The sequence below is a fragment of the Corythoichthys intestinalis genome, chromosome 9 (genome assembly GCF_030265065.1).
Source record: "Corythoichthys intestinalis isolate RoL2023-P3 chromosome 9, ASM3026506v1, whole genome shotgun sequence".
Lineage (NCBI taxonomy): Eukaryota > Metazoa > Chordata > Actinopteri > Syngnathiformes > Syngnathidae > Corythoichthys > Corythoichthys intestinalis.
Window position 1 is genome coordinate 28203711 of NC_080403.1, and position 14060 is coordinate 28217770.

Consider the following 14060-nt stretch of genomic DNA (forward strand, 5'->3'; position numbering starts at 1 on the left):
ACATTTTTTCTTCATAAGTTGTCTCACTCTATTACTGATTACTAAATTGCCTTTCTCTCTTGGACAGCAAGCTTATTTTTCCGTGGTCAGCAGGGATTGGAAAAACATCTCTTTAAGTTCATAATTGTATTCAATAATATTTGTAGTCTTATTTTGGTGCACAGCTTGTATTTCCTGAACTGTATGTACTGCACATAAGCTTAATTAACGGTATCATTTGTGTAACATTGTCCCCAGGTGCCTGCCACATGTTTGTTTCAATATACCGTAATGTTTGGACTATAAGCCGCTACTTTTTTCCCTCATTTTGAATCCTGCAGCCTATTGTCCAGTGCAGCTTATTTGTTGATTTATTTGGGTTAATTAGTAACCATTTATTTGACAGTGGCATCATAAAACCATCATAATTATGACATGACAATATCACTTGCATTACTGAATGCTTATGACAGATGTCATGAGGTGTCATCCGGCAAATTATGTCACTAACTCCATCTTTTACATCCATTCAAACGTAAGCTAATTTGACGGATGGCATTAAATGCCATCTGCTATAAGCATTGATTAATGCTCATGGCAGTGTCGTGTCATAATTATGATTGTCTTATGACAGTCTTATGGTGCCACTGTCAAATAAAGTGTTACCGAATACCATAACTAGCAATTAATGAAACCACTGGAACAGCAATTGAAGAAACAATTAGCACAGAGCATGAATTTTGATTATTATTTACATCTGTAGCGCTGCACCGCATGCTAGGAGGCATGTTGGACGACAATAGTGTTGACAGCAGGTGGCAGCAGAGGTTGACTGTCTCTCCCAAGGGAGCAGTGATGGCCAAATTAAGCTTTTTGAAGCTTTGCATCCAATTGGTTCTAAGCTTCATGGTGGTTCATTTGGTCTTTTGACGCTTCTGTCAAATGAAGTGTTACCAGTTAATAGCTTTTGGTGTAAATATCCCATATTACAATGAGGGCAGCTGCGGGTTATAGTCCTGTGCGGTTTATCAATGAACAAATGTCGTTATCGTGTCATATTTGGTGGGTTGCGGCTTATAGTCAGGTGTGCCTTATAGTCCGAAAATTATGGTACATTTCATGGTGAAGTACTTCATTTGCTGTTTTTGACCTGTGTAAGATTCTCACGAAACGCGTATACATGATGCACAAAAAAGCAATAATAAATCAGTCTTAACAAACTGTGCGTAAGGTCACCTTCAGTAATTCCTACCTTCATAACTCACACTACTCTTTTAAAAGTGCAAATCCAACCAAATGTGGTAAGTGCAAAGCACTACACAAATATAAATGGCAAGCATATCAGTGATTTGTGGAGCATGAAGCGCAGGTGATTTTTTTCCCCCTTTATTTTATTAATCTTTAAATTCTTGACATATGGAAAGATCTAATTTACTATCATTGTTATTTGCATAAATCTTTGCAATGTCCCGGCAAAATCTGACATTACAGTGTGCCTGATTGATGACTAGAATGGAAGCATAGTCCCCACTCAGTCTATATACAGAATGTCCGCTAATGAAGCACATTATTCAAATTTATGCATTATAATGATGCCGTTGTGAACAGCCCCTGGATTTAAACTTGATGACTTGACATATATTTTTTGCAAAATTGATACGACAGTTTAAGCATGCATGTTTTTCTTTACATTATTAAACCTATGGGAATTTGAAACACATTTTTATAATCCCCACGAAGAAAGATTAAATCCTAAATTTTCCGAGAAGTGCTGAGCCAGGCTAAACCAGAGTGCAGGGGAAAACTAAAACAGTCAGTCTGGCTGAATTTTGCATTAACTTGAGCGGATGTTTGTCCTCGGATAAGGAAGCCATTTCATTGATTTTCCTGCCTTATTTAGCTTTTATCAAAATATAAATGTACATTTTTTTAGTTATTCAGAATCTTCGAATGTGAGAATTTCAATGTGTTTCTATGTATATGATGGAAATGCCTCAGTCTCAGAGCACAGTTGCTTTAAGAAATTCTAAAAATGTATCCCACAAGCTTTTGGACTAACATACTCTATCAGCAGGCGTTTTTAAAATCCATTTAATGTTCAAGTTCATTTTGTGAGGTATTTGCAATATCGTAGATTTGATGCATCAATATTGTATATTTTAATTTTTATTTTAGTAAGATTTTATTTATGTTTGCATTAAAGTCAAACTGTAATATCATATATAGCCAGCAGAGGGACCTATTAACTAATGAATGTCTCCAATGTAACTATTGCAGTAGAGAAGGGGAGTATGCGTGTGTGTTTATAATAATACTGTATATAGTTTCTCAATCCAGGTTCTGCAGCCTGTTTCTTTAGAAATGTGATGATATTGTACTGCGCAAATGCTGTCCCAATTCTGTAAAGCGCGAAGGCTTCTTTTGAATGCGGCTCACAAATGTGTCCTCCTCAGCTTCTCTTTTGAAGGGATAGAGTGGGAACTGAAGAGGGAATATGAGAGTTGTGTGGAATGAGGGTGGACGCGCTGGAGGAATTTAAAGGGGGATTTGCCCATGGAGATGGTCATAGTGGGGGAGAAGATTGTATTGTGTAGCAAATGTGAGTCGGTAGTATGCACTTGACTCACAGGTCAAGTGAGGTGAAGAAATGTCTGATCCCTCAAATGGCTTAAATGCTTACTTCTTCCTGACTTGGATGATAACTGATAATTATAGATGACTGTCTATGATAGTTAGATTGTCTTAAAGAAATGGAGGGGGGGGGGGAGGGGTTGAGATAACATATTACCTCCAGTTCTTGTTACTAGTGAAGTTTATTTTTGAAACCTCAAGATCGCAATGACAACATGGGGCCTTTTTACCACTGGGAACTCATTACTAAGTCTTTTAATCTCAAATATATCAGTTTTTAGACTGTTAGACTTAAGCTTTAAAGATCCCTGGTTCTTTCTTGTTTTTTTTTTTTACATGGTGTAAGTTCTGAACTGACGTTAACATAATTGACTTAAATTCAGCTTTTCAATAAGAGAACTATGTGAATAAGTGTTGTTTGATGAAAGGCACTTAACAAGTACACGATTTGGTGAAAATACAGTATGCATTTATGCACACTATTAGTATGAACATTGGCTTGCATAGAGTTGAATATACAGTATACTGTCCATACATATAGTATTTATACATAGGAAAACTTTAAAAATAAAGATCAAACGGACTAGAAGGGCCTACAGTCAGCACCCGACTCCCACACTCATTAAATGCACAGTCTCAGACATATCTCGTCTTTTAATAGACATGCTTGCTCTGTAAACTGCAGCTGCTTAAGTGCCTCTACCAGTGTTTGACCCTTGGAGCCCTTTAAAGGTCCATGATGATATTTTTAAACTTAAGCTGCTATAGATATATTTTATATTTATATTTGAATGGTTTTGCATGACATGTACTTTAAAGAACCCCCTTTTAAAAATGAACTATTTAGACGTAAGCTAAATTACATTGACTGGATTTCAAAGTCATAAAATAAAATGTGGGATCCTACTCATTTATAATGTCTACATTAAAATTCACAATTTTATTTTACCCAATTAATAATGAAAAACTACACGTTACTTTGCTCCTCCTTAAATTAGACCCCTGACCACCAGCCTGTGCCCCTCCTTCCTTCCTCTATACTTCTGTCTTCAGTTAGTCCACTCCACTCCAGACTTTTTTGCTCTCCCTTGCTCTGTGCACCATTCCATTGCTTGCTTTAAACTAACTGCTATTAGTCATTGTGTAGCTGCTTCTTTTCTTTTTATCTTTTATCGAATTAATTATTGAGGCCACGATAAATCTGACGCCATGGCTGACAGGAGTCGCATACAGCGAAAAACGGACAGACAGGCGAAAGAAGCGGGTGAAAAGACCAAGGATGGAAAGGAAGTGAAGAATGAAGGAGAAAATGTTCACGATAATGGAGAGGGACCATCAAGTGAGCTATTGTCTGCCAATGATGTAACTGCTAATGATGAAAATGGAGATCTTGAGGTTGAGCCAATGGAACTACCTCCATTTGAAATCATTGCAGGGTAAGTCAGTGAAAGATTTTACGATTGTTGAAATTAATTATCTATTATTATTAGCTATTGTAACTAAGTAACTAACTGATAAATTGTTGAAACAATAAATTTGAGAGAATAAAGATACGTGCTGGTTTTCACATTTGTTTAAAGTTTACTTGTATATATTTTTTTCTTTTTAATTTCATACGGCAGGGTTGAATTGACATCTTTCTGCTAACACCAGGGAGATTATTTGTGAATTGTGAGGCTTGATGTTAATTGTAAAATGCCATTGGAATCAATGAGAAAAACACAGCCCCCCCCCCCCCCCCCCCCCCCCCCCCCCAATGCATTTGAAAGTACCTTACGTCGTCATTTAGGACATCCGCACTGCTCCAGTTAACATACTAAGGCTACGTCTACACTATGATGGACAGTGGCCTTAAACGTGTAATTAGTTGGACTATATGGCATGACGGCTACACTACTATGCCTATTTTCCAGATTAGTTGTTAGACGGATAATGTAGGCGGGTAGTAATACCCGCCGCTTAATATGGACTGCTGTCTCCATACAACAATCGGATACTAAGGAAGTGACGTCATGCCATCGCCATTTTCAGTGCGGCATGACGGCATCGTAAACAGTGGAGGCAGACGATCACGACGTGGCATTCCTGCTCCTCTTTTCTTTTCCACACATTTATCTTGAACCTTTGAACTACATCGCAATATGCTTCAATTCAGTGCCGATCTGTGGTCCTCTCATCGCGGATGATGCGGAGATGAGCGTTTTTTACAGAGCTCTACGATCAGCCAGCTGCGGGGCTGGCCCCTCCCAACTCAATGCCGACCGAACATGAGTATATAAAAATGCATTGAGGAAAATTAAACCCCGAAAAGTGACCTGAGTGGTACCCCCAGTCAATCGAGCAGTTTTTTTCCATGACATTTCTGCCTGTCAAAACTGTCACCACTTCCGGGATAGCCACTGTTATGCACAAGCACTTGTGGTTGCGGCATCCAGGAAATATACGCAGCGCCACACCATATGCGTCTACATGTTATTTTCCAAGTGGTGAGAGCGAAACTGAGCATCAATTGTAACATCTCAAGTAACGATGTCAGGCTTTCGTTGTTTTCTAAATATTTATTTCAATCACAACTCGGTGACTGCTCGCAAAAGCCGCGTGTGCTTTCCCTTCACTCTCGCTCCTGCGTGGTGCGTTCACGAAAATAAAGTGATCACAAAATAATGACAATCTTGAAGGTATAGCAATTTCGAAATTTGCCGCCAGCGAGTAATGAGTTTCCGGTTCAGAGGTAAACCACGTGGGCGATGACGTAACATACTAGTATGAGGCTGCTCCTTTCTACGCATGCGTAGTCTGCACAAATTCAGGTGTACCTTGTAGAAGCCGGGGGGCCTTAAACGCACCTTAAACATATGTGTGTACCAGTATAAAAATAGTTGTCAAAAAACCTTGGAGAAAATTATCAGTCCTAGTGTAGACGTAGCCTAAAATTATAAGGAACAGCAGGTTTTTTCCTTGGTCATTGTCCCCACCCCCTCAATTTTATTGTATAGCACTCTCCTAGCCTTTTATTATGTACTCTATTTTGCTTTGTTGTCAAGCACTTTGAGGACATCTCAGGTTTTTATAAAGGGCTAAATAAATAAATTTGAATTTTACATTAAGTAGGCCTATTGTAAGACTTCAAATACAGTATACTTCATACAGTGTAGTAGGAAAAATGTCGATAAGATCAGATATGATAGGGAATAACCACAATGAGAGTGTATTTGGCACAAACGTGCGTAGTTGACAGATTAAGTGGGTGTGAGAATACTGTGTATTGTAGTAGTTGCCAGTTAGTCTTGCTGCATACCATTTATAAAACCTCACATTTGCATACAAGGAAAAATGTGTGTATTCAACTCACTCCAATCAATCTACAATGATTTTAGCACCTTGAGTTTTCTTTTCTCACATGTAAGTAACTATACTGCAACAACACAAGCTAATACTAAGACATCTGGTTATGGTGAAATCGATTGGGAAAATAACCTCAAAATTGTTTGCTCTGTTATCCAGGGATCGGATTGATCCTTTTGCATTCAAGTTCCAGTTCAAGAATGTGGAATACTCCTCAGGCCGCAATAAGACCTTTTTATGCTACCTGGTGGATAAAGGGAATACAGCTAATGGGCTTCTAAGAGGCTGTCTTGAGGATGAACATGCTGGATCCCATGCTGAAGATGCCTTCTTCACACAGTGCCTGTCTGACTACGACCCTTCACTTAAATACACGATCACTTGGTGAATTTACTTTAACTTTATATCCTCCTCAAATACATTTACGTTTGATATAAGGTCAATATTTAATTCTCAGGCATATCTGGAGTCAACTCGAAATACTAAAATTTAGGGCTGTCAAAATTATCGCGTTAACGAGCGGCAATTAATTTGTTAAATTAATCCCGTTAAAATATTTGATGCAATTAACGCACAAATGCCCCGATCAAACAGATTAAAAGGAGAGCACAGTGAAAGGTGTACTTGTTGTGTTTTTCGGAGTTTTGCTGCCCTCTGCTGGCGCTTGGGTGCAACTGATTTTATAGGCTTCAGCACCCATGAACATTGTGTAAGTAATTATTGACATCAACAATGGCGGGCTACTAGTTTATTTTTTGATTGAAAATTTTACAATTTTTTTAAAAAACGAAAACATTAAGAGGGGTTTTGATAGTTTGAACTTGTCTTTTAAGAACTACAAGTCTTTCTATCCATGGATCGCTTTAACAGAATGTTAATAATGGTGATGCCATCTTGTTGATTTATTGTTATAATAAAGAAATACAGTACTTATGTACCGTATGTTGAATGTATATATCCATCTTGTCTTATCTTTCCATTCCAACAATAATTTAGAGAAAAATATGGCATATTTTATAGATGGTTTGAATTGCGATTAATTGCGATTAATTATGATTAATTATGATTTATTTTTAAGCTGTAATTAACTCGATTAAAAATTTTAATCGTTTGCCACCCCTACTAAAATTATAATAATACTACAGTAATAATAATAATAAAACAATTACAGGCCATCCACAGCTTGCTGTATTGCAGAAATGACAGAAGGGGGTAGTTTCAGCTCATTTCGTCATCATTCGTGGACAAGACTGGCCCAATGAATATATCATTCAAATTTGGAGGAATACATCTTATATTGTTTAACATTTAGCCTCCATCACATACTATTTTCATGGCGTGAAATGTGACTCAAACATTTTTTAAAGCCAGCGCAGCCCACGTTGCCCGTAGGTCTGTTGTGCTTCTTCATACCAAGTGTGAGCCAACTTTCCACTGAGCAAATCATTTTCTCATCCTTTGAGATAGAGGTATAGCAGTTGAAAGAAATGGAATAGTCTGGAAATTGGTGGCAAAACCTGGTCTAAAATGCCACTTTGCTTAGATTTAATCATAGGGCCCTGCGTGTATTAACCTTTGCCGAACCCCTTAGACTTAACGCCCCGCTGTGGTTCGATCGAACCTGGGTTAACAACCACTAGTTTAGAGCTGCAAATGTCGGATGTGAAAGGTCATTAACATATTGAATATGTATGACTACAGGGTTAGAGTATCTCTTGTTATGACTTGTGCTTTGGAATAAGAAGGTTGAAGTTCCACTCAAACAAAATGTGAAGAAAAAATAATTTTGAAGAAGAAAAAAAAAACGTCTTTTTGAGAAATGCTAATGTGCATTAAAATCAGTATGCATAATATTTTTCTCTAACATGTGACGAGCTTGTTGAGTATGGTAATTTGAAGTATCATAACTAAATGTGTAATGTTTAAAAAAAATAAAATTAAAAAAAAAAAAAAAAAAAAAAAGATCAAATTGAATTATATGTTTCCCTTGCCTTTCTTTCAGGTATATGTCATCTAGTCCCTGCTCTGCTTGTGCAGCAAAAATAGCTGATGTTTTGAATACCAAGAAAAACATCAAAATGAGCATATTTGCTGCTCGCCTGTTTGAGTTTGAGGAACCAGAGATCCAAGCTGGCCTAAAGTCTCTACATAAAGCTGGATGTAAATTGAGGATGATGAAGCCTCTGGACTTTTCCTATACTTGGGATACATTTGTGGAGAATGAGGACCAACCTCTTAATCTGTGGGAAGACTGCAAGGACAACTATGAGTATTATCATGAAAAGCTTTCTGATATTCTTCAGTGAGAACACTAAGCATGCATTGAAAGAGAAAATGGTACTGTTTTGTTTTCACTGCTGTAGAATTGGCCAAATTTGTGTCGTAATTGGGGCGTTACAGTTCAGATGTGTGCTACTGTACTGCTTGCTTTGCAATCTTACGACCTCAGACAAATCACACAACCATTGTAACCTTATGAATATTTTAATATTATACATACATCTGTTTTTTTTTTTTAACAATTCTATCTCTGAACTATCTCACCCATACCACATCAACTCTCCAACTCTTTTAACCGTAATAATGACCATTTCCGTTAAGCTTACAATGAGAGGAAGTCTAGCAGCTTGCAATTACAGGTTAACAAAAGCTGTGAATAATACTACCCTGTTGTCTGATGTTGAAAGGCTACCTGATCTTGTCTTATCACTGATAGAACTGGTTGATGTTCTGGCCTTTCAAGAAAAACTGTCACTTAACACCAAACGATATATTTTCAAGACTCCACACTGCACCACAAAAAAATGTTGCACATTCAGAGGTTAAAGTAGAGACTTATTGATTTCACTTAAACAAGAGTTTGTTGACGGGTCTTCACGGTATTGATGTTATGACTTGGAGGAACCATACCACTATCAAATCACTTTCTTTCTGTGTCAGTCTCTCTGCTCTCCAAGACAGCTGCTTGAGAGTCAAGGCATTTTTACATTACATTTACATTTTCATTGTCATATGATCATGATTAGAGTTGGGCATCGAGAGGAACCAGGACTAACACTCCGGTTCTCCCAAAACCGTTCGAATTTTTTTAATTTCGATTCCAAGTTTTGATGTTCTGACCGTCGACCCAAAAAAATAGCTGCCGAACACCATGAAGAAGAAGCCACATGAGGTGTGTGTTTGTGCATTGCAACTTGATTTCAACCATGGACACTGCGGCGATGCTCAAAAGTTTGGCTCAACTTCACAAAAACATTTGCAGCACAGCTATATCATGTAAAGGGGGCTGCACAACCAATATGAATAAACACCTCCGGCCTCATGGGATACAAGTGCTGAGTGCCGCGCCGGTCCTCTAACCAGTCAGAACCAGGTAAGTAAAACAATAAATTACATCTGTCTTCTGCTGCCCCCGCAACCCGACCCCGGATTAAGCGGTAGATGATTGATGGATGAAATTGGTACGAGAGCAAGTCGTATTATTACATTGGGCTAATGTAGCTATATAAGCAGCTACTTACTTTACGTAGCGCGTTGCCGCCTCCGTTAAAATAAATTTTAAAAGCATCTTTTGTTTTAGAATCGGTTTTACAAATAAGAAAATCCTCATTATTTTGCCTCATCCACATCAAATTATAATCAATAGAATCATTTATACTCATGCTTCGTCGTAGCTCTCAGCAAAGGTACATGAATGTAAAGTGCGTAACGGCTCACAACTACCTTACGCCTACGTAATATTTGCCTCTTTCTCATAGCAATAGTAAGATTAATCTCGTAGTCCTTTGTTAACATTTATTAATTGGCCTTAATACTCTGTCATATCAACGTGACTCTTTTTTTTTTTTTTTTTTACGATGTCACTACTGATGCATGACATTTATTTTTATCTACTCTGCTGTGAGCGTCAGCCAACAACTGTTATGCGTTCAAGCTTCATCTACACCCAGTAAATGTGTGTTCTCCACTGCAGGAGACATTATCTGTCCAGAACGTTCACGCTTACTGCCTGGGAAGGCAGATATGATCATTTTCCTCAACAAAAACTTTTGATTTTATACTTTGCCCGCTGCTAATCTTGACTTGTTTTTTTTTGTTTGTTTGTTTTTGATATTCTGCACCAGGTTAGACCATTAGTAGCAGCTGAATAACGTAAAAAAATACCTGCAATGTAGGATACTTTCAAAGATAGGCAAAGGAATATATGTAAATGTTTTCTCTGTGAGCTTTTGAAAAATAAACATCTTTGTGAAAGTGCACTCCTGTGGAAAGAAACTTCATCATATTAAAGTTCAAAGACAGATATTTATATACAAGTTAAAAATATCCCTGTGAGAAATTCATAGCAAAGTTAATTGAAAGTTCATATACAGTAGTTTAAAAAATAATCGAGAGTGTTAGAAATTATTATAAACAATGCAATTTTTTTTACGCTGGCTATTAAAAGAATCGGAATCGAGAATGGTTTGGAGCTGGAATCGAAACGTGGAATCGGAACCGGAACCGTTCGAATTCTAACAATGTCCAACCTAGCTAGCTTAAGATTTAACGCTGTTTGACATTTCCAAGCATTTGAAACACGTGTCCAGCTGTTTGTATATAAGAAAAAGGTAGGATATCCATGCTGATACCAAGACAATATTCTTTGGTGAATGCCATGTTGAAAAATGTAATATTGGTGAATGAGTCCTTATCTTCAAGACAAGAAATTATACAAATAGATGATGCATGCGACAGCAGTTTTTTTGTGCTGTTCCTTATCTTCATTTCACTACAGCAACATAAGTGTAAATAAAAAAAGATATTTAATTTTAAAAATGGGAATGAGTTATTATGTGGTTCAAGGATGAGTGTGATTTAAAGAGTTTTAAAAAGATATGGAATTTTTTTAATTTGCATTTTTGTCACAATTTACTGCTTTTGTCTGACATTACCCCTGCGTGACTGCCAGAGTCAATTTTGTGCTGACCTTTTTTTGTGTTGCAACTTGGAACATTCTTTTTAAGTGAGCTACATGGTTTCAAGACAACATACTGTATACCGGTAATTGCGTATGTCTCTGTTGCATGTCTGACTAAGAAGGGGTTTTAATGCCTTATCATTCTATTGTCTTTGCATGTTCTTATAGTGCTATGGGCCAAAATACATGCCTGTTAAGAATGTTAATTGAAGACTAAAAAGCTTGTAGGTTTTTCAATGTGAATATATGTCTGGTTCTGTGTTCACAGCCCTCTCAAGGGTTTGACAGTGATGGTCGTAGACAATGTTGCCAAAGTGACTATATCTTAGTACAATTAGTACTACAGTATCCCATTGTACAATAAGTACTGTGCTTAGTCAAATTACAAGTTAATTATGTTGCGCAAAATTCCATGAATCCACCTTAACATATAAATTTCAACGTCTTCTACTCCTTTTTTAAAATATTACAAATATTTTTTAAATACATACAAATATTATTCCTGACATATTTATTTGTTAATAATTAAATAGTGAAACGTAATAAATTTACATTACTTAAAAATACAAGTAGTAGAACTGATTACCATACACCCATTTTAAATTATAAAGTAGTGTTCAATTATTATGCTCCCTCAGATATACTCCAAATACTGGTTAATGTCACAACAATTATTTTGCCTACTGACAATTCCAAGAAACCATGTCACAGAAAGCCATAATTGTTGGCCACAGAATTACTACGTTTGCAACACACAAGTCATTAGAACAATATTGTCACCAACAGAGGGCAACGTAATCCAAGGGATAGAACACATTCTAAATTCCAGTTGTTTTGTCATATGCACATTAAAATCACAGTGATGCACTGAGCAATTTCTCCCTCTACCGACAAAAACAAAAGAAAAACATATATAATCATCCATATTCTTTCACTTCATCCACCACAAAGATACTTGAGAACAATGGCTGTAATTATAGTTTAGTTTAGTGACTATAAAGATTTCCCAAACTGAACGCGTAAAGATGCTGATTATCAGTTGTGAAAAGTATTGCACGAGCATTCCAGTAAGTAGTAGTATTACAGATAATATTTCAGTGCAATAAAAGATTGTTATCATGTCATTTACTCAGGAATCTGACGGCATGTGGGTAAAAGCTGTCATGCAGTATTTCATTTTCTGTACACAACACACATACATGCTCAAAGTAGTTGGCACTCTTCTATTAATGAAAGCAAACACCACAGTGATTATGTTGAACCAAAATTCAAAACCAACGTCTGAGTTTCACTGGTACTTTTCATCATTTATTTATAATCCAAGTTATTTGTGTGACCACGCACTGGGTTTTTCTTACAAAACGGGTAACAACAATTTGGAGAATGTGTCTACATAAATGTTTTTTTCTTTCCTGAAGAGAGGCAAATTTCTCATTTACTCTCTGGTTGCATTGAGATTATAGTGTGACATTGTGTTCCCCAGGAAAGTCTTGATTCTCTTTGGTGTTGAGAAAAATCTATTAAGAATAAATTATATCAATAAAACATACGAGCAAATTTTTGCAGTATAGAGTAAACCCAGATACAGTGGTATGAAAAAGTATTCGAACCTTTTGGAACTTCTCACATTTCTGCATTAAATCACCATCAAATGTGAACTGATCTTTGTCAAAATCACACAGATGAAAAAACAGTGTCTGCTTTAACTAAAACCACCCAAACATTTATAGGCTTACATAATTTAATGAGGATAGTATGCAAACAATGACAGTAGGGGGAAAAATAACAAAGTGAACCATCACATTTAATATTTTGTGTCCCCCTCCTTTGGCAGCAATAACTGCCAAACTCTGCCAGACACCCTAGGGTTCTTTTTTTAACTGAGTGTTCTGCACTGAACTCTTGGCGTCATCTTTGGTGGACGGCCAGTCCTTGGGAGAGAAGCAACAGTGCCAAATTCTCTCCATTTGTAGACAACTTCTCTGAGTGTCGACTGATGAATATCCAAACTTTTTGAGATGGTTTTGTATCCTTTCCCAGCTACATATGAATTAACAATCCTTGATCGCAGGTCTCAGACAGCTCTTTTGACCGAGCCACGATGCAGATCAGACAATGCTTCTCATCAAGACAATTCTTATCAGGTGTGTGTTTTATAGTGGGCAGGGCAGGTTTAAACCACTCATCAGTTATTGGGCACTCACCTGACTTAAATTGTTTGGAAAAATTGGTTTAAATTGTTCTTTAAGTCTCCTCGGCAGAGGGTTCACTTACTTTTTTTCCCCTTCATTCATTGTTTGCATGCTATGCTCATTAAAATATAAAAACCTATAAAAGTTTGGGTGGTTTTATTTAAAGCACTTTTTTTCATCTTTGTGATTTTAACAAAGATCCGATCATGTTTATTGGTGATTTTAAGCAAAAGTGTGAGAAATTCCAAAAGGTTCGATACTTTTTCATACCACTGTATACTACAGTGTATAAAACATTTAAAAAAATAAAATAAATTTAATGTAAAAAAAAAAAAAAAAAAAAAAAACGACCACAATATAACAGAAACAATATGTAACATAAAAAATGCAGGGATAATATAGTTTACAGTAATTACAAGGTTGTTGCCCCCACCACCACCATTCAATCAGGGGCGTTCCTAACCAATTTGGTACCCAAGGCAACATTATTTGCTGATGCCCCCAAACAACAATAGCTATTTCCACCACAAATATTTAAACACTCAAACTCACACTGTACTTCATTTTACACTAGCAGTTTGTGTGTGTGTACTGGACTTGGCAGGCTTGGACTTGGTGCTGATGTAGATAAAGTGGCTGTAAAAGATAGCCCGGGATGTACAGCGGTGGACAGAAAATATTTCAGAAGAACATCTACAAAGAGAAGAAAGTGGGATGTTACATTGTATTACCGTAGTCAAATAGCTGTTCATTGTGAAACCAGCATGATATAACCATAATAGCGCCTAACTTTAGCAGCTTACTGTACCTGGCTCAATCAGGTGTTCTGATTCGGCCACTAACTTTGATGGGCCAGGTTAAAAAAATAAAACAAATTCATGAAGCACTGCAACTACTCAGGACCATCCAATAATATTGATTGAAATAATATATGATAATTAAAACAATTAAAT

General features: G+C 36.8%; 2 protein-coding genes across 5 annotated transcripts in view; both read left to right on the forward strand.

Annotated features, from left to right (window-relative positions):
* fhit (fragile histidine triad diadenosine triphosphatase) overlaps positions 1-2065 on the forward strand; it is a 140726-nt gene extending 138661 nt beyond the window's left edge. For 3 of the 4 annotated variants that reach the window (XM_057846248.1, XM_057846246.1, XM_057846247.1), the window contains exon 9: positions 68-2063. The gene's annotated coding sequence lies outside the window, so the exon portion shown is untranslated. Of the gene's footprint in view, positions 1-67 lie in introns of all 4 variants that reach the window. The other variant, XM_057846249.1, reaches the window with a different exon arrangement.
* A 713-nt stretch (positions 2066-2778) lies between these two features.
* apobec2a (apolipoprotein B mRNA editing enzyme, catalytic polypeptide-like 2a) lies at positions 2779-10711 on the forward strand. The gene is made up of 3 exons (XM_057846232.1): positions 2779-4046; positions 6115-6339; positions 7958-10711. The coding sequence occupies exons 1-3, from the start codon at positions 3820-3822 to the stop codon at positions 8259-8261; spliced, it is 756 nt and encodes a 251-aa protein (XP_057702215.1). The 5' UTR covers positions 2779-3819; the 3' UTR covers positions 8262-10711.
* The last annotated feature ends 3349 nt before the right edge of the window (positions 10712-14060 follow it).